A 21,915-nucleotide genomic window follows, 5' to 3' on the forward strand; every position below is an offset into this window, starting at 1 on the left:
ACTCACTGCCATTCTCTATATAGGAAATGGTGAATGAGTGAACACAGTCCGCACATGTCGCTGTGCACGCTGTCTGTTTCACTCCTGTTGTCAATCACGCATAAGGCATTTACACTTAATTTGGATGTTTAAATGGATTTATATAGTTAATCCGCCTGAAGTAGCTGCGACAGTTTCCAGTACCCCTGCGAGAAATTTATATTTATAAATGCATAAATACTGCTTATGACATGTGGGACAAAGCACACTGATATATTGCTGCACTGATTTAAAAATGTACACTTAAAAACTGATGTCATAAGAGTCCAGTTACAGAATCACCCTGAAAATGACCATCTCATTACACAGAAAAGCCCGCATTAGAATTAGAGCCAAAATTGACCTCAGCGTGCTACCAAAATTGACCTCAGTGTTGGAGCTGTGACTTTAATTTTGAAATATCAGCTTGTCTTGGTGTTAAATGATGGCATTGCATGACAGAACTATTCTTATTTTCACTGTGTGGAGGGAAGAAATTGTTTCACTTTGAAGAGTTTGATGCTGCTGCACTGATGACTTGAGTGACAGACTCATCACTCAAGTGGGAGCCTCTCATTGCACGCAGATGTGAACTTCCGCTCTTGTAAAAGTCCCATTCAATAATCTCTCAATAAATTACACATTAATTCAAATTAAACCCCGTAATGTAACGACAATAATGCCACACATTGTAAAGTAGTGAAAGTAAAACATTTTTCATTTGAAATTTACTTGAGAGGAAAAAGTTCTCTAAAAACTCTAAAAGTAATTTTTTTTTTTTTTAAATGCACTCAAGTAAATGTAACTGAGTAAATGTAGCATGTTACTACCCACCTCTGGCCCTTGAGGGCACTTTAGGAAGGGGATGCCACTTGAAGGATCGTTCCAAACAGAAGTAAAAAAGTCACATGACTGTCATCAAGAACTCTGTCCTTCATAGTGAGTGGGGCATAGGGATGATCACTATCAATAGGAATTCACTAGATTTTAAATGATAGACAATAAATTGGTTATCGTGTTGACTAGGGATGTCCTTATACAATTTTTTTAAGAACGAGTATGAGTACCGTAACATTTAATGTATGATACCGAGTCCAATACCTGTTTTTTTTTTTCTTTTCTTAACTGCATATCAACAGTTTATTTCAGTTTATCATCAAATCGTGTTTAAATAAATAGATAAATGTAAACTTTAATCAAATAAAAGTTATTTTTGTCAAATAAAGTGCATCACAGATGTGAGATATTGCTTAAATATAATACAACGACTATTGATTTATTATTATTATTAGTTGTAGAAGTATAAAAGTTAATTTTACATTTCTTTTATACTTTTTTAACTTAAAATTAACTTTAATTTTGGTGGAGCTTTTATTTTGAAGTGTTTTTGTGTTGTTACGACCAAGTAGCTAGTAGGGGTCTGTGTATCTCAGCGAGTGGAGAGTTTGAACCCAGGGCATACTGAGTGACTCCAGCCAGGTCTCCTAAGCAACCAAATTGGGCCAGTTGCTAGGGAGGGTAGAGTCACATGGGGTAACCAAATTGGGCCGGTTGCTAGGGAGGGTAGAGTCACATGGGGTAACCAAATTGGGCCGGTTGCTAGGGAAGGTAGAGTCACATGGGGTAACCAAATTGGGCCGGTTGCTAGGGAGGGTAGAGTCACATGGGGTAACCAAATTGGGCCGGTTGCTAGGGAGGGTAGAGTCACATGGGGTAACCAAATTGGGCCGGTTGCTAGGGAGGGTAGAGTCACATGGGGTAACCAAATTGGGCCGGTTGCTAGGGAGGGTAGAGTCACATGGGGTAACCTCCTCGTGGTGGTGATTAGTGGTTCTCTCAATGGGGCGTGTGGTGAGTTGTGTGTGGATCGTGGAGAGTAGCATGAGCCTCCACATGCTGCGAGTCTCTGCGGTGTCACCCGGATTGAGGTGAATAACCGCGCCACCATGAGGACCTACTAAGTAGTTGGAATTGGGCGTTCCAAATTGGGAGAAAAAGGGATAAAAAAGAAGAAAGAAAAAAAAGTAATTGAGAAGAAATCGCTAAGAAAAAAAAGAATCTTTAGCAGCATTTGTTTGCAGATGGAACTTTGATTATTTTTTGTGTTATGTCATTAAATTTTTAAGAGTGACTTAAGAGTTCAACTATGTTTTAGGGCCACTGTATGTAAGAGCAGGCATTTAATTAGAGGAGGATCCAGTCATTGGAGTTCAAAAGATAAAAACAGACATCGTATAATCAGCAGTGCTCCCATCAAAAGGTTTAATGTCCAGTGCTGGTCATTATCATATGTTGATATAGCTTTTGTGCTGCAGGTCTGTTTGCAGGACGTGAGGTGGTTATTATGTGTCCTTCACCACAGGAAACAGCTGTTCCCCACTGATCTTTCTCTATGTTATTCTGTTATCTAGCTCAAAACTGCTGAAATGTGACATACTACACAATACCGAGCCAATACAACTACAGACATGCTCAAAGAACACAAAACTCACTACAGGATGCCAAACACTGTTTCCTGATGAATTCAGTTTCATCACATCAGGGACAATAACAACTCGATTTTGACATTTTTTCACCAAACTCATTGCCATGACGGTACGGTAGGGTGTTCTGCGTGGTTGCCAGTGCTGGGAAGTAATAGATTACATGTTATCGAGATTGTGTAATCAAATTTAGAAAATTAAGCACTTGTAATTGGATTATATTACATTTTATAACGTGCATCATCAGATTACAGTTACCTTTTATGGATTCCATGGTTACATTATTACATTTCCAATCAGTCAACAGCAATAACTAGTGCATAATTCACAGATTACATTGGACCAAACTGCCCATCCTTAGAAGAGATGGACTATTTATATCTGAAAAAGAACTCATCAGGAAAATGTATGAAAAAGGCATCAATCCTAAATTTTAATTGGTAATAAATACATTTCAAATAATTTGTTAGAATTCTATTAAAATATGGATCCCAAAATGTGCAATCTAAAACATTACGCTACTGATTACAATATAAGTTGTGTAATTTGTAATCAATACTGGGTTACATTTACAAAGTAATCTTCCCAGCAATGGTGGTTGCTACTGTAGGTGTTTATGTACTGGCTCAAGTCTCAATAATATTCTCAGGATTGGGAGGGTTACTTTTGAAATGTATTGCACTACAGGTTACAGAATACATGATGTAAAATGTAATTTGTCAAGCAGGGCTATTCGAGTTCATCGAAAAATCTTTGGGGCACGCATGCCAAGCCAGGATATTTTATAATCAAAAAGCTTCTATCTACACATATTGTGTTATAGTAGGCCTAAAAGATGTGTTCACTATATACACTCACCTAAAGGATTATTAGGAACACCTGTTCAATTTCTCATTAATGCAATTATCTAATCAACCAATCACATGGCAGTTGCTTCAATGCATTTAGGGGTGTGGTCCTGGTCAAGACAATCTCCTGAACTCCAAACTGAATGTCAGAATGGGAAAGAAAGGTGATTTAAGCAATTTTGAGCGTGGCATGGTTGTTGGTGCCAGACGGGCCGGTCTGAGTATTTCACAATCTGCTCAGTTACTGGGATTTTCACACACAACCATTTCTAGGGTTTACAAAGAATGATGTGAAAAGGGAAAAACATCCAGTACGCGGCAGTCCTGTGGGCGAAAATGCCTTGTTGATGCTAGAGGTCAGAGGAGAATGGGCCGACTGATTCAAGCTGATAGAAGAGCAACTTTGCCTGAAATAACCACTCGTTACTACTGAGGTATGCAGCAAAGCATTTGTGAAGCCACAACACGCACAACCTTGAGGCGGATGGGCTACAACAGCAGAAGACCCCACCGGTACCACTCATCTCCACTACAAATAGGAAAAAGAGGCTACAATTTGCAAGAGCTCACCAAAATTGGACAGTTGAAGACTGGAAAAATGTTGCCTGGTCTGATGAGTCTCGATTTCTGTTGAGACATTCAGATGGTAGAGTCAGAATTTGGCGTAAACAGAATGAGAACATGGATCCATCATGCCTTGTTACCACTGTGCAGGCTGGTGGTGGTGGTGTAATGGTGTGGGGGATGTTTTCTTGGCACACTTTAGGCCCCTTAGTGCCAATTGGACATCGTTTAAATGCCACGGCCTACCTGAGCATTGTTTCTGACCATGTCCATCCCTTTATGGCCACCATGTACCCATCCTCTGATGGCTACTTCCAGCAGGATAATGCACCATGTCACAAAGCTTGAATCATTTCAAATTGGTTTCTTGAACATGACAATGAGTTCACTGTACTAAAATGGCCCCCACAGTCACCAGATCTCAACCCAATAGAGCATCTTTGGGATGTGGTGGAACAGGAGCTCGTGCCCTGGATGTGCATCCCACAAATCTCCATCAACTGCAAGATGCTATCCTATCAATATGGGCCAACATTTCTAAAGAATGCTTTCAGCACCTTGTTGAATCAATGCCACGTAGAATTAAGGCAGATCTGAAGGCGAAAGGGGGTCAAACACAGTATTAGTATGGTGTTCCTAATAATCCTTTAGGTGAGTGTACATACAACATCTGTTTTATAGATATAATTTTTTTCTATCATGACAAATATTTCCACCTAGAAGAAAAACTCTGGGGGGGAAAAACTTGAAACAAATGTTTTTTATAATTGAAAATAATCGAAAAAGGTTTGTGTCACATTCACAAATTGGTCCTTTACGGAGAGAGAAAATCAAATGGACACTACAGATGTTATTGAACAATAACAATAAAGTTTATTATAGAACTTTTCTGTTGCTCCAAACTCACGCTTGTCAGTCTTCCACGATTTTACTTTTGTAATCTTCCACTTCCGTCAAAATGACAGGTAAAGGTAATTTGTAGTGCAACCTCTAAATGCATCTAAAAATGCAGCGCTCCTGCAAGAGACATTGTAAAAACATCAAGACGTGGCGTCCTTCTAGCAAAGTCTACGTTGGAGAACAATTCAAAAACAGTGTGAACAGACACAAAAGGGGTTCAGTGAGAACAGTCCCTAAGACAGCTGACATCCTCAAGCAGGCCACTGAACATTTCAAAAGGGCCGCCAGTTGAATAGACCTGTTATCAAGTATTTTGTTAGATTCCTCAAGGTCAGTAATGTAATTTGAATTTACTCTTGATTACTTCTTCAGCACTGGCCACAAACATCTGCCAGTACATTCAGACAAAATACACTTATATTAAAATACATTTTCTGAAAAAAGCCTAAATATCTTATGCACAAGAATTCTTTTTATTTTTTAAAGAAAACAATTCATAAATATGTTTGCAGTATATCTCAAAGGTCTTACTAGAGAAAAACATTTATATGTATGATCGAATGTGGATTTTCTTCATAAAAAAAGAAATAAAAAAAGAATGATCAAGTTTGGTAACGTGTGCATGTTAAAGTGCCAGAAATAACGTTTAAGCTTATAAAAAAAGTGAAATGTTCACTCGATACTACTCAAGGTTAAATATTTTCTCCAAATATACTTCAAATCCCCACAGAGTAACAGCAAGATCTTTTTCATCTTTTCTCTCATGAAAGTGTCCTCGGTCTGCTCGTATGAATGTGTTTCACCGCTGTTAAAACACTCCGGATCGCATCATTTCATGTGTAATATTAAGAACTAAATATTAAATGAAAGAAATGACATTAAAATGCAAAGTAATCTCGTCAGTAATCAAAATACTTTTAGAATGTAACAGTATTCTGATTACAAATGATTTAAATTGTAAATGTAGTGTAATACTTATATTTGAAATACGTATATTCGAATCCATAAACATGGCTCGGGACCCTCCATTTCTAGCTTATTTTATCATCCGCCAGACAAAAATAATAAATCCAGTCACAATCTGTATGATTAGAGGTATTGTATCATTCATGTCTGTAGCACAAACTGTGTGGGACAAGATACAGTATGTGCTGAAGTGGAAAACCTTCACTTGGGCGTTTGTTTGAATCCCTAATGCCAAGTATGAGCAAAAGTAACTGACACAAAAATAAATGTACTCTTTAACGTAAGAATTCTTATGGAACAATGAATTGCTCAAGTTTGTCCAATATTTGATAGTGAAGCACCGACCGTCCAGAACTAGTGGACATCATAAATAAAGCATAATAAAAGCCTCTAAAGCTCTCGCTGTATGACAGCCTTGAATAAGAACTTCAGTTGAGCTCATCTGTAAGTAATAAATAACTCAAATATACTCATGTTCATACAGTGTTGATCACGTTCTCATGTGTATGTGAGACCTTTATAACCATAATAAACTGGACTGTCATGTGCACTGTTCTCTCTCAGCTGGACGGGCTATAAAAAGCGCCTTCATTAATGTGACTATGTTGTAAAAATAGAGCAACACCGGGGTACATGATCATCACTACAGAGACAATTGAATGAAATGAAAATCACGATGTTGAATACAGAAGTTAATGAACATGGTAAATGTCAGCTACACATGTACACTGCTGCAGTACTAGTTAAGACCAGATCTGTCACACAAGCTCAAGATATAGTCCAGTCTTACCAGCTGTCCAGCTCCAGTTCAAGCAGAGACTGTGTTTTCTCTGACTGACACTGTAAACACCACATTTCTGCAGAATAACAAACGTCCTCAAACCGCCAAACTCAACCATTACTATATCCAAACGCTCCACAGTCCAGAGAACAGCGGGATAACAGCTCTGCTACTCACACACTTCACCATAACTGCTGTCACCTACACAGCTCTCTCTCTCTCTCTCTCTCTCTCTCTCTCTCTCTCTCTGTGAAGTGAGTGAACGTGGGGGCGGGGTTTGTGTGTCGCATTCACAAATATTCATTCCACCAAAATATCTGATGCTAATCTTGAGGCAGATGAAACACAATACATTTAAATGTAATAGGTTTTACTATGGAAAAAAAGGAGAGAGAAAGATATGGGAGGTGAAGTATGAATGAGTGAATGTTCTCAGGGTGACTTCTGCACAAGAGGAATGTGAGTAAGAAAAGAGGAAAGCACCTCTATTAATAGAGCCTTTCAGGGACAGAGAGAGAGAGAGAGAGAGAGAGAGAGAGAGAGAGAGAGAGAGAGAGACAGAGAGATAACTTGTTTTGTGTAAAGCATCCAAAATTTGCTCTCCTGTTCTAACAGCATTTGTGTTTATAGTTGATGTATACATTTAATGCATTTTGAAAAATGGATAAATGCTCACACCCTGCGTGTTCTTAGATTTTAGTATTCTTTGACCTTTCTTGAGTGACCTCTTTTGGATGTATTATATGATGTATGTATAATAAAGTAATAAGAGTTGGCTTGAATAGCACATGGACGTGATTGGCCTGATGATGTGTGCACTACTGTATCATTCATTATAGAGGTATTCTTCATCCATTACAAAAGGTATTTGTATAATATAGATTTTTAAAGATACACTATGTAACTTTTGTCCCTCTAGCAATAAAAAAATGAATCTGCATGCGTCTTGTGGAAGGACATTGTTTTGGTAATGACTCAAGTCGTGCTTCACAAATAAATAAATAATGAAAGAAAGGAAAAGACTGAAAACATGTAATCTGATCAGGTAAGTGCCATATCTTAAATGCTGTTGTTTTGACTTATTGTAAACATTGATGTTTTGAAATAAATTACATTACAAAAGTTTGTTAACATTACAAATAAAGATAGCTCGTCTGATAAGGTCAAACGTTGTAAAGTTTTATTGTATTTGTTGTATTCCACTACAGTTACAATTAAAATAATTGGTTTTGGAAAACATTAATACATATAAATGATGCGATCCAAAGAGCATTTGAACAGCGGTGAAACACTTTCTTATGATGTGTTACATTCATACGAGCAGACAGAGAAGTACGTTTGATGTAAATCTGGAGCAGAAGAAATAGAAATAAACCTTGTGTAAATTGTTAGCTTTAAGCTAAGCTAAAATGCTATTTCTAGCCATTTTACATGCACATGTGACCAGACACCATCATATTTATTTCTCAAGAACATTCACATTGGATCATAATAAATTTTTTCCTAGTAAGACCTTTGACATTAGGGCAAAAATCATATTCTTGATGATAATTTTTGTATTGTTTTCCTGTAAAAATGTCTAAAATGTCAAAGGGCTTTAAGGTTGCGCGATTCAACAAACGTTCAGCTTTAGCTACTCCCACACAATAAACGCGCTACATTAGCTGGATCTTATTTTCTCTGTGCATAGATATGATGTCAACACACACGGGCGAATGGTGTATGTGTGCAATTTCATGTGAAATCCTCCCGACAGCTCTAGAATTATAAATCATTATTATAGGTTTATCAAAGTGTATTTGGGTAAAGGCATGGTTTGGAAGATGGATTTTTTTTTTGCACTCTCTCATTAACCCTCTGGTGTCTGAGGGTGTTTTGGGCCCTGGAGAAGTTTTGACATGCCTTGACATTTGTGCTTTTTTCAGTTGCTTAAAACATATTAAAGGCTAAAGTCTGATAACATTGTGTTCAGCACAAACTGGGCTACAATAATATGTGAGCAACATGTGTGTACATGTTTGTATTTTTGAGAAAAAAACGTTTATGCATGGTTTTTGAAAAAAATAAAATTTTAAGTCACTGTAATAAGGTCATACAGTGCATCCGGAAAGTATTCACAGCGCTTCACTTTTTCCACATTTTGTAATGTTACAGCCTTATTCCAAAATGGATTAAATTCATTATTTTCCTCAAAATTCTTCAATCAATACTCCGTAATAACAACACGACAGAAGTTTGTTTGAAATCTTTGCAAATTTATTAAAAATAAAAAACAAAAAAATCACATGTACATAAGTATTCACAGCCTTTATTCAATACTTTGTTGAAGCACCTTTGGCACCAATTACAGCCTCAAGTCTTTTTGTGTATGATGCTACAAGCTTGGCACACCTATTTTTGGGCAGTTTCTCCCATTCTTCTTTGCAGGACCTCTCAAGCTCCATCAGGTTGGATGGGGAGTGTCGGTGCACAGCCATTTTCAGATCTCTCCAGAGATGTTCAATCGGGTTCAAGTCTGTGCTCTGGCTGGGCCACTCAAGGACATTCACAGAGTTGTCCCGTAGCCACTCCTTTGTTATCTTGGCTGTGTGCTTAGGGATGCTAAGATGAACCTTCACCCCAGTCTGAAGTCCAGAGCGCTCTGGAGCAGGTTTTCATCAAAGATGTCTCTGTACATTGCTGCATTCATCTTTCCATCGATCCTGACTAGTCTCTTAGTTCCTGCTGCTGAAAAACATCCCCACAGCATGATGCTTCCACCACCATGCTTCACTGTAGGGATGGTATTGGTCAGGTGATGAGTGGTGCCTGGTTTCCTCCAGACATGACATTTGCCATTCAGGCCAAAGAGTTCAATCTTTGTTTCATCAGACCAGAGAATTTTGTTTCTCATGGTCTGAGAGTCCTTCAGGTCCCTTTTGGCAAACTCCAGGCAGGCTGTCATGTGCCATTTACTGAGGAGTGGCTTCCGTCTGGCCACTCTACCATACAGGCCTGATTGGTGGAGTGCTGTAGAGATGGTTGTTCTTCTGGAAGTTTCTCCTCTCTCCACAGAGAAACGCTGGAGCTCTGTCAGAGTGACCATCGGTTCTTGTTCACCTCCCTGACTAAGGCTCCTTCTCCCCCGATTGCTCAGTTTGGCCGGGCGGCCAGCTCTAGGAAGAGTCCTAGTGGTTCCAAACGTCTTCCATTTACGGATGATTGAGGCCACTGTGCTCATTGCAACCTTCAATGCTGCTGACATTTTTCTGTACCCTTCCCCAGATCTGTGCCTTGATACAATCCTCGGTAAAACATGTACATATTTTACTAGTGGGACTGTTTCCAGACTTGCCAGACAGGATTCAGAGTATTGACATTTGAAATATGTCCTAATAAGCAACTTTTAGTTACATTTAAATGCTGTTTCGGCTAAAGCAGGTATTTCAATTGTATGCTGTATGATATAAATATGATATGTAATATGATATAAAAATTATATGAATGTTTAGATTATATTTTATCTAGTGTTTATAATGCCTCAATATCATCAACAATGCTTGTGCTTGCCAATATCTGTTCAGGAGCAAATTAGTGAAATGCACTTTAAATATGCCCATATTAGAAAATCACCATCTTATAATGATTTCTGAAGGATCATGTGACACTGAAGACTGCAGTAATGATGCTGAAAATTCAGCTTTGATCACAAATTGCATTTGACAATATATTCAAATAGAAAACTGTTCTTTTAAATTGTAAAAAGAGTTCACACAATGTTTTTACAGTATTTTGGAACAAATAAATGCAGTCTTGGTGAGCAGAAGAGACTTCTTTAAATGGTAGTGTAGGTCTAAAATTAAGTAAAGTCTTTAAAGAAAATGTACATTCAAATTACTTCTTTTAATTTAAAACTTGATTTTGATCATTACGTCTCCTCACATTCATTCTCTTTCTGTCACATTCCTCATTGATAGGCCCAGGGGAGGGGTCTTTTGTCTCCTCAGGTGTAAATTACAGTCAATATTCATTATAGTTCACGCCTCCTCGCATATGACCTTTCGAACACTAAAAGTGTCTTACAAAAGTTCAATTACTACATTGTTTTGCATGAATGAGTGATCAGGATGGTTTTCACATCATTTTGTAGCAAAAACTCTAGGCTACAAGATCCAGTTCTCAAAAGGCTTGTGAACAAATGTTTAGTATGTGTTATATGGCCTTATTTCAATTACTTTAGTTTTTCAAAAACCATGCATAAACGTTATTTTCTCAAAAATACAAACCTGTACAGACATGTTGCTCACATATTATTGTAGCCCAGTTTGTGCTGAATACAGTGTTATCAGACTTTAACCATTAATGTGTTTTTAAGCAACTGAAAAAAGCAAAAAAATAAAGACATGGCAAAACTTCTCCAGGGCCAAAAACACCCTCAGACCCCAGAGGGTTAATCCATGTCTTCAGAAGTGATATGATATATGTGGTGAGAAACAGATCAATACTTAATATTTTTTTTTACTATTAATTCTCCTCCCTGCTCAGTCAATCTCCACTTTAAATTTCACATTGTTCTTCTTGTGCTTTAGGTGATTCACTTGCTTCATGAATAACACCACCTACTGGTAAGAGAGAAGAATTTGTAAAATTTCTAGACTTAAATATTGATCTGTTTCTCACTCACACCTGTCATACCAATTCTAAAGTCATGGATTTAACCACTGGAGTTGTATGTATTACTGTTATGCTGCTTTTATTTGCTTTTTGGAGCTTCAAAGTTCTGGTCACCATTCACTTGCATTGTATGGACCTATAAAGCTGAAGTATTCTTCTGAAAATCTTCATTCCCGGTCTGTCGCTCACTTTGACATTGTGTCAAAGAAGCGACACTAGGGGTCACTCTTGAGACCCTTGCGCATCTCTGAACTTGAGAAAAGGCCAATGAGAAATTGGCAGACAGAATTTGCATGTCCCGTCCCCGGACATATGGGTATAAAGGGAGGGAAATGTGTCTGTCCATTCAGATTTTTCCTTCGGAGCCGAGCGGTTGTGTGATCAGCTGTATTCATTGACTGTTCCATTCATCTCTACAGAGTGTGTGCTGTTGGATCTACGGCGCATATCAGCGGCTTTCTCCAATCGATGAAGGCGATTTGGGGCATACAGCAGGCTTGGTTTCGCCGGGTAAATCCCCACGAACCACCCGCCCCCCAGCACGCTCGTTTGCTTCCGTTCAGTCTCGAGGTGAGAGCGGCTCGCCTCACGGCCAGTCTGTTTACTAGCGCAAGCTGGATGATGATGACGCCGCGGCATGCACCGTATGTGTGTGTTCATCACCCCCGCCTGCCGCCGGACTTTCAACCCCTGGACAGACCTCTGTTTTCTGCAGACAGGATTCCTGCTAAAGGGCCCCCGCTGCGTTGGCACATCAACTACCAATAGTTGCTGGCTGTATTCCTTACCTTGCGGAGGTTTCTCCCGCTAATTCGGGGCTAGCACATCTTGATCCGCTCAGATAGCACCGTGACGGTAGCATACATTAATTTGCCAAGGCGGCGTGTGCTCTCGTCAAATGTCGCAACTTGCCCGCCATCTCCTCCTTTGGAGCCAGCAGCGACTCAGCGTGCCACTCACATCCCGGGCAACCTCAACGCGGCAGCGGACGCACTGTCGTGACAAGGTACACTCAGCAGAGAGGAGGCTCCACCCCCAGGCAGTCCAGCTGGTTTGGGAATGGTTCGGCAAAGCACAGATAGACCTGTTCGCTTCCCAGGAGACCTCCCACTGCCTGCTCTGGTACTCCCTAATGGAGGCTCCATTTGGACAGACACGCTGGCCCCGGGGGCTCTGTAAGTACGCATTTCCCCCAGTGAGCCTTCTTGCACGGGTGCTGTGCAAGGTCAGGGAGGACAAGGAACAAGTCACTCTGGTGGTCCCCTACTGGCCCACTCAGACTTGGTTCTCAGATCTCATGCTCCTCGCGACAGCACCTCCCTGGCAAATTCCCCTGAGGAAGGACCTGCTTTCCCACAGAGATGTGTAGTTCGTTCAGTGCTTTCATCCCTGCAAGAGAGGTTGGAGGGGAGGCTGTCCCCCTCCACCTTGAAAGTGTATGTTGCCGCTATCGCGGCCCACCACGACGCAGTGGACGACAAGTCCTTGGGCAAGCATGACTTGATTATCAGGTTCCTTAGAGGAACTGGTTCTTTAGAGTTTCCTGCCATTCGCATTCTCGGAGCACACGCATGTTAAGTAAAAACATTAACCGCCTGTCAATCAAACAGTGCGTAACAACAGACATCAGGAAATAAAAAGTAAATCTTTTATATTTCATATAGGCTAAATATAGAACACTACTCAAAAGTTTGATCAAGAACATTTCTCTTTTGCCGATAAACATCTAGATCATTTTAATCTCTCACACCAGCCCAAAAATCTCAGTGATATATAGTTAAATTACAGGCTAAATTATAGACACAGAATGTAGTAAGCAGAAATATAAAAATTTACCTAAATATGTTTCTTCAAATAAACTCACTTGACACATTCAAGCAATTGGCCTTTGAAAATCCCTTTAGGTGCGGCCGTGATGTTCAGGTGTTGAACTGTGTTTGAGGCAGTCCACATCCATTACAGATGCCGCCAAATCTGCAGCTGCTGTTCAAATTTGTTACGTGTGATTTTATTTGACGAGAGTCACAAGACTCTCCCTAGCCAATCACTTTGATAGATAAAAATAAATTCAGGACAGGGAAGTAGCAAACACAGATGGTTGGAAAATAGCACCGTAAAAGTACAATTACAGCACTTAAAATGTACTCAATTAAAAGTAAAAATACACTATTTTTAAACTAATTATAAAAGTACAATTATTGGGAAAAAGTAGTTAAAGGAACGTATTTGTAAATCATTACTTTACACCCCTGGTTCTCTGCTAATATGAACACAATCATACCAAATCGCGGAAGTGAACCACTTGTAATGATGTATAATTTGCGTCTTTACTGTCTCCCGATCATAATTATAATGGTATAATGCATTTCTCATACCTGCTTGTGTCCAAATAAATCCCCTTCAGAGAGCAGCTCACATTCTCCACATCTCTTGCAATGCATCCGCGGGCTTGCGGCAGACAGATGCTAATATTCATCACACCATTGCCGCTCCTTGAATGTAAAGTTTGATTAACACTAGATTAATACTTTAATAACACAGTGAAGCTGATCTCTTCTTGTGTTGTTACCTAGTTACACTAATAAACAACTGCTGCCTGTAAGCACATTGGAGACATAATTGGGCCATGTTTCGGACTCAAATAATATAATGTGGACAGTGACAAGCGGGGGCAGTGGGAGGGGATAGGAAACTAACTCAGGTTCTGTCAAAGCAATCGAACCAAGTTATTAAAGCACCCTAAGTGTTTCTAATACAGCTGGAGTTTTGTGTACTGCCCCCTGCTGAAAACAGGTGGTTCTTCAAACTTGAATTGCTCTGTTGGTAGGAATATTACACTCCTGGGACATGATTAATTGCGTTCATTTATTATACAATAAAACAAACTAAATTAATGCTTTAAATCAACAGCCTTAGTTTTAATTAATAGGTAAGTATTATAATATATGATAACTTATAACAATTATTTACAAGAACATTTATATTGTATTACATATACAAGTTTCAAGTCAAGTGTTACCATGCTGTTTAACCCAGAAATGTGGCATGTGTGACCTAGACATTTGTAGCTGTACTTTGCATATATATATATATGACTGTCCATGGAATGACAATACTCTCCATGATGGCATGAGGTGGTGCTGGAGGGGTCACTGGCCCATGTGTCTCAGAGACAGGGGGAATTCTATGAATAATGGCATCTGAGGTGAGAGGAAAAAGAGAAAATAAGTACCAGATGGCCACGCGTTTCCTTTACAAGGACACCAATCACTGCGCCTGGAATGTCACACATTTCCACTGCAACCTGCCAATGAAGTGGCACACAATAGACATGCATGCAGCAGCCTCCAAACATATCATTTACAAGAATATCACACAGTTAATATGTCCACTTTATGATCTTATATTTGGCATATTTAGGCTTTGGGGGAGGACTCACTGTTTGAATATACTGTTATTCACAGGAAACTGTCTGACTTCCAGGCTAAGTTGATGTCAGTTCTGGGAATTCTAACTGGCCTCTGACAAAACGTCTGTTTAATTCAAAACACATATCTGCAAAAACTTATTCCAAGAAGATCCAGGATGAAAGTGTATTATTATTTTTGCATCTTTTGCCTGTTATTATATTTTCATCAATAACAGCAAGAGTTTTCCAGTTTAACAAGAACTGTATTCAAAATCTAAAAGCCTGGAAAAGAAAAAGAGAAAGCATGAAACGAAAAAGGGATCCCCACCCTGAAGGGTGATGGAAAATGTTTTGCAAACTAGCAGTATTCTCCAGCGGAATTTGATGTAATTCTGTATTTTTGATATTTTCTTTTCTGGAAGAAAACATGTTATGTGTCATGTTCAGGAAGCTGGGTCAAGAGGATCTTCTGAAACATCCAGAGTCTTCTAGGAGCAGAATCAGGTGTAGGATATGGAGTCCCCTAGGCAAAGAAGATCTGGAATCCTCTAGGGCAGTGCCAAACCTGTCCTGGAGGCCCCCTAACAATACACATTTTGATATTTCCCTAAACAAACACATTTGATTTAACTTATCAGCTCATTACGTACGTATGCAACATATTATGCAGTAGCACGACACAGTAGCTCTTAGCTTTGTTTTAGTTTGTTTATTTCAATTGTTGTTATTGTTTCAATCATATTATACTATGATTATTATTATTGATCTGTTGAGTTAAAGGATTAGTTCACCCAAAAATGAATCCCATAATGTACTGACACTCAAGCCATCCTAGTTGTATATGACATTCTGTCTAACACAATCGGAGTTATATATAAAAAAAATATCCTGGCTCTTCCAAGCTTTATAATGGGAATGAATGGTACCTTAAATTTTGAAGACCAAAAAAGCACATCCATCCATCAAAAAAGTAATCCATACGGCTCCAGGGGGTTAATAAAGGCCTTCTGAAGCGAAGCGATGCATTTTTGAAAGAAAAATATCCATATTTATAACTATATAATCTATAATTACTGGCTTCCTGTAATGGCCATCCGAGCATTCATGAAAGAGTCGAGTTCCGGCGTATGACGTAGGCGTAGTTTAAGCTCTGGTGAGAAGTGACGAACACGAAAGTACAGAGGAAGCCAGTGAACGCGTGGACGGCCGTTACAGGAAGCCAGTGATTGTAGTTTATAAAGTTTCTTACAAAAACGCATCGCTTCACTTCAGAAGGACTTTATTAACCCCCTGGAGCCGTATGGATTACTTTATGATGAATGGATGTGCTTTTTTGGGCTTCAAAATCTAAGGTACCATTCATTACCATTATAAAGCTTGGAAGAGCCAGGATATTTTTTTATATATAACTCAGATTGTGTTTGGCTGAAAGAAGAAAGTCATATAGACCTAGGATGGCTTGAGAGTGAGTAAATTATGGAATAATTAAAAATTTTGGGTTAACTTACCCTTTAAGTATTGGCACTAGTTGATGTTGTATAATGTGATGGACACGGAACACAGTAACTATCAGAAGACTGGCATATTCACGGGAAGAGCTACTTCAGTTTCGAACACGATGGGCAGCATGTCCGGAGGAGATACAAAGGGACTTGAGGATAAGGAGGCGAGGAACTAGAGTAGGAGTGAGGGAAAAAATAAGAAGAAGGGGAAATATAAGCCTTACCTCCCCTTCGTGGTCATGGGAACATACGATCATTGAGCAACAAGAGGGATGAAGTCTTGGCATTAATCAGAGGACAGCATGAGTACCGGGAATACTGCTTGCTATGTCTGACTGAAAATTGCTATGTCTGGAAAATTCCAGACTGTTCAGTAGAATTAGCTGTCTTTTCACTGGTGCGTGCGGATAGAGGAAAACTGTGGTACGGCAGAGGTATATGGTAACTGACTGGGAGTTATTCCAGGGGGAGTACGGAGACGATATCGATGGCCTTACATCGTATAAAAGACTACAACAGATTTTGTGAAGATTGTGTGGTCCCTACCAAGAAGGTACGTTCTTTTTCTAATAACAAGCCATGGATTAATCAGCAAATTAAAGCCTTGCTGAATAAGAAAAAAAGAGCCTTCATGAGGGGGACAGATGAGGTAAAGAAGGAACAACAGACGGAGTTGAGAAGGACTATAAGGAGAGCTATGAGAAGTACAAGAATAGGATTGAGAGTAACTGGGCACAAAATAATATAAATAAAAGAGAGTGGGTGCAGACTGTTACTGGTATGACTAGATCAAATGGGGCTGTACAGGGTGATAAGGACTTTGCAAATTAACTAAATCTATTTTTTAATAGGTTTGACTCAAAAAGTCTGGTACTGACAACTAGTGATATTTCAAGCTCTGTAAGGACAACAAGGGCTGTAAATACAGACGCATCTTGTCTTAAACCATCAGGCAATACACTACCCAGCCTCAAGGATACGACAACATATTATCTCCAGAAAGTCATGTCACTGCTACAAACTAGTCTTCAGACAGGGACATTGCTACTGACACATAATAATTGCTAGATGGCACCTCTTGTGCATAGCCAATGGATTGGTCTTAAAAATGTCACTGCGAGTTAGGCAGTAGTTGGCCTATAAATGCTAATAGACCAAATTTATCGCCATTCTGTCTACGGTTGATCCAGATCCATTTGTCCTGGTAACATTGTCTTACATTTATTTTAGGATATGCTCATATATTTCGTTTGTATAATTTCTTTAATTACGTTGTGATCGAAGGCCTGTAGCTGGAAGTTTCTACGCCAAGAGGTCTAAATATCGACGAGAACGATGGGAGACATTTTTGTGCAGTGTGATCCAACCTACCATGATACAATCACGTTTGTGATATGCTCTCAACAGATTATTTTGACAGCGTACTGATGCATGTACCCACGTTTGTTTTACTGGATAAAATTGTGATAGATTGTTTAAAATATCAGCTTAGTATTTGCAAATTGACCTCATATTTCGATTCGTGATTCATTAGTTTGAATATGGAGGGTGTGAAAGAAGCTATAGGCGAATTTATTTATGTTTGACTGCTTTACCTGTTAAGTATATTATCTTATTTGAACTATTGGAAAACATCATCTACTTTTGGAAAACAGTTCATTTGCTTGTGTTATAAAAATTGTGAGAAAAGCAATTTACCCAAAAACAACCAGTACATTTCAGAGGTAAAGATTACATAAAAATTTGCCTTTTCACTCATCCATAAGATTTGCAATTTGAAAGCATTGAGGTGATCAGGATTTTTTACTGCCAGCTAAGATATTGAATCAGTAATTTGAACCGTGCAAGCTGCTTAATGGACTTGTAATATAGTTAAGTGTGTGCGGGGGAGTTGGCAGGGTTTTTTAGCCATTTCTTTAAGGTCTCACTGAAAATGCAGAAGGTGCCTACCATATGGAAAACATCATGTATTGTTCCTGTGCCCAAGAATAAACATCCTAGTACCCCTAGGGACTGCAGGACCATGGCCCTGACATCACAGGTAATGAAACTTTGAGAGAATCGTTCTCCAGCACATTAAGCCTTTGGTGCATGACAGCTTGGATCAGCTGCAGTTTGCTTTCCATGCCAGGATAGGAGTGGAAGACGCAACAATTGATATGCTCCACACATCTTGAGAAAACACGAGGAAAAGTGATGATTATGCTTTTTTACTTATCAAGTGCATTCGACACTATATAGCCATTTAAGGCATGCGGAGAAGTTATCTACGATGAGGGTGGATCAGAGTATGGGGAGTAGGGGCATTGGAGCAACTGTGGTCAATGAAATAAACAAACTAGTGAGTAAAGCAACTCAGTGGTGGGGATAAAATTGGATAATGTGGAAAGGGTAACTGAGGTGAGGATGAGGGGGGGAGGCTGGAAGATATTATGGGAAATACTTTATAAGGATATAAGGAAATTGAAGAGCAGGTTTAGTGCTTGTGCTTCAAAAAGTTTAGGATGGTCTTTTGTGTCATCTGCCATTAGATTATTCAATGCCACGGTCCACGACATGTCACACTCTATTGATTAAACATTTTACATTTTTAAGTTTTAATTTTTAATTTTGTTATGTGTGTGATTTTTCAACTGTGTTTAAAGCATGTGTTTATGGATATTTATTTATTATGTTTGTATTACTATGTGGCAGTGCAGAAAATCTGTGCCACAATCAGCGGTTCCGTTTTACTTTCACTTTCCATTTCTGTGAATGGGTGGAGTGATTCAATTAATGGCGGAAGGAAGTGTTGTATTACAAATTTATTAAATGTTTAATTTAGGTTCCAATACATTAGTTTATAAACTGAGAAAGTTTAATAGATTGAATTTAGTATTTGAGGTATAGTCAAGGTTTCCAGCAGGAGATTTCTGCCTGTCCTGATCTCTCTATTGTAAGTTAAATTAATCGGATTGCTGAGACTATCACCTTTTCTCTTTAAATGACTCTTGGAGCCCCTAACCCAGTCATTGAATAGTCCGGCTGATTAGATTAGTTTCTGTGCATTCGAATCACACTGTTATGCTGATGAGATCAGGGCTGGGGAATTTCCTGTAACGAGGTGACTCCTGTACCTCATTTACATGCTTTGTTTCAGAGTGTCTCCACCTCTATGTATAATTAAGTCCCCTCACCCTTGAAAGGTATAAAACTCTATCGTACTGAGCTACTGAGACAGACTTGGATGACTACAGCGATGCAACAGGGACTTCTCAATAAAGAGTAAATTCTGCTTAAAAGATATCCCAACGTCTCCTGGTCTCTGCTTCGACGAGGAAGAAAAAGTTCACAACAGTTTGGTGCCGTGACCCGGATAGAGCTACTCACCTGAATCTTGAAACTTCAAGCTCAACAAAGATCTCAACAAAGAATTAACTTTTCTGACTGAGTTCCAGATGGAATCTTGAAACTTCAAGCTCAACAAAGATCTCAACAAAGAATTAACTTTTCTGACTGAGTTCCAGACGGAATCTTTCTGTACAACCAACAATTTGGTGAGTTTCACTCTATTCGAAGAACTTTTAAGACCAGTAAACAAATGTGTTATCCTCTGTGCCGTCAGAGAAGAGCTAACAGACAGCTGTAGGGTTTGGTTAACTAAGTTATTCCTCTAAAGTTTTCTGTTAGAGATTAAAGTTATCCTCTGCCCAGGCAGGGAAGATTAGCATTACGTGTTAATATTTGGTTAATCCTCTGTTCACAGAGAAGGTTAGCATTACGTGCTAATATTTTGGTTTATCCTCTGTTCAGGCAGGGAAGATTAGCATTACGTGCTAATATTGTTTATCCTCTGTTCAGGCAGGGAAGATTAGCGTAAAGTGCTGGTAATTTGTGTTATCCTTTGCTCTGCCAAGGAAGGTTAACAATAGTTGATCTGTGTTGTAGAGTATGAACGGAAAATCATGAACTCATTAATTCTGAATGCAAGGCACACATTTTTACTAAGGGTTCTAAAACCCCCACACCCTGTGACTCTCCATCTAAATCACCAGGTAGTGCCAGCAAGTCTGGGAGTTAGAATGCTTCTTGACGTTTTTACAACCCAAAGAGCCTCTCCAGAGACACTCGTGATATCACCATCTACACACTGAAAATCTACACACACACACGTTCTTAGACACACACATTTAAAATCCAGAAATGGCTTATTTTCAAGGAAATATGTTTTATTCCCATATGCTTGGGTATTTCTGCTGTTATATCAAACTAGTTAAGATTGTTTAGTTGTGTAGTTAAACTCTGAGGGCTTATATAGAGGGTCTAAGAATATATATTCACTTTTAAGTGTACCAAATACAAGTTTCTTGGTATCAAATTAAACCTTACGACTCGCCCTAGCTGAATATATATATAAGGTTACAGTAAAATGTATTCTGCTATGTTTTACCATCTTTTGAGTGATTCAAACCACATCCAGGACCCTGTCATAAATTAGGCAAATGAGTAGCCTTGACAAGACAAAGGGAACCATCTCGCGCCAAAACTGAGGAGCCTCATTGGGTCATTCCTCCCAAAGGAGGCGTGACCTTCCTACCTTAAAAGTCAGGATTTGGTGTGGAATCACTCTCTCTTTGTCCTCTCTTGCTCTCTTGTCCTCTTGCTTTCTTACTTTTTCTTCTGAACCTCTTCAAGTTTTCTTCAATTTCTCTTCAAACTCTCGTCAGACATGTCTTTTGTTTTATTTGGCGTTTATCTCAGTCTTTTTCTTGTCTTCGGACAAAGCTCAACACTCTACGTTTTTGGAGCAGTCCGATATCCTCCGGGTGAAAGGACTCTCTCTCAGTTTCAACCATTACTCCTAAGATGCTTTGCACTTCCCGCGAGCGATCCACACTCCGGAAGCACCAACAGAAATCCTCCAGCTCACGGACACAACGAGGGCATTCATGCACACACGCAGTTTTGCTCAGCGACACAAAGGTCCATTTTGCAAGTATTATTCCATCTAAATTCAAATGCGTTAAAGTGTGTAATTCCCTTGCTGGCTCTTAAGGTTTAACTGTTGTAACAAGTTTGCTATCATTTTCCTTACTTTTTTAGTTTGTTTGTTCTATGTTAAATGTTTGTTGTTAAATGTGTTCTATGTTCGTTTAAGTGTAGTGATATATCCTAGTTCCTTGTATTAAACCCAATTATACGCTTGATTGTTTGTGTTTGTTGGTCATAAAACAAAGCCTCTTTAATGTGCGATCTAAAGCTACGAGCTGATATTATCAAAGTAAGTTAATGTGCTTTGATTAAGTAGGCTTATACTAAGAATAAACCTTCTGGAGAATTTATCAAGAGTACCAAGCAAAGTGGTTTGCTGGACGAACTGATTGGTTGCGGTACGGGTTAATTCCATTAAGGTGTTCTGAAAATGAATACAGCCTGTCTGCATACAATGTATATTCCTAATTAATTATAATTCGTTGTGTTTAATTATCTATATATATATCTGAAGCAGACTTTTGGGCTATATAACCCCTTGTGGGGCAATTTAGAATGTATTAGTATCTGGTTCAAACCGTATGATTAATCATTGATTACAATCATTAATATTAATCGTACATTCCCCAAACCTGAACCAAGAAACCTACAGTGTTAACAAGTGTACCCTCTGTTGATCAGAGAAGTTTTAGTGTTTTTGATTGTGTGGTAACAAAGAAACTCACAAAACGTTTAGAAAAAATGCTCGACTGATCCCCACAACTGAAAAAGGTGGTCTTGCGACTCCTTTGTGGTCAGATAGCAAATTCAAATCACTGTT

At 39.0% G+C, this 21,915-nt stretch overlaps 1 protein-coding gene across 4 annotated transcripts in view; it reads right to left on the minus strand.

Annotated features, from left to right (window-relative positions):
* iqsec1a (IQ motif and Sec7 domain ArfGEF 1a) overlaps positions 1-21,915 on the minus strand; it is a 193,549-nt gene that overhangs the window by 55,779 nt on the left and 115,855 nt on the right. The window contains exon 1 of one of the 4 annotated variants that reach the window (XM_052091692.1): positions 6,570-6,756. The exons of the other annotated variants lie outside the window; for them this stretch is intronic. Within the exon in view, the coding sequence (XP_051947652.1) occupies positions 6,570-6,634 (65 nt within the window). The 5' untranslated portion in view covers positions 6,635-6,756. Of the gene's footprint in view, positions 1-6,569; positions 6,757-21,915 lie in introns of those variants that run through there. 4 annotated transcript variants of the gene reach the window in all.

This window comes from Xyrauchen texanus, chromosome 25 (assembly GCF_025860055.1).
Source record: "Xyrauchen texanus isolate HMW12.3.18 chromosome 25, RBS_HiC_50CHRs, whole genome shotgun sequence".
In the NCBI taxonomy this organism is placed as follows: Eukaryota; Metazoa; Chordata; class Actinopteri; order Cypriniformes; family Catostomidae; genus Xyrauchen; species Xyrauchen texanus.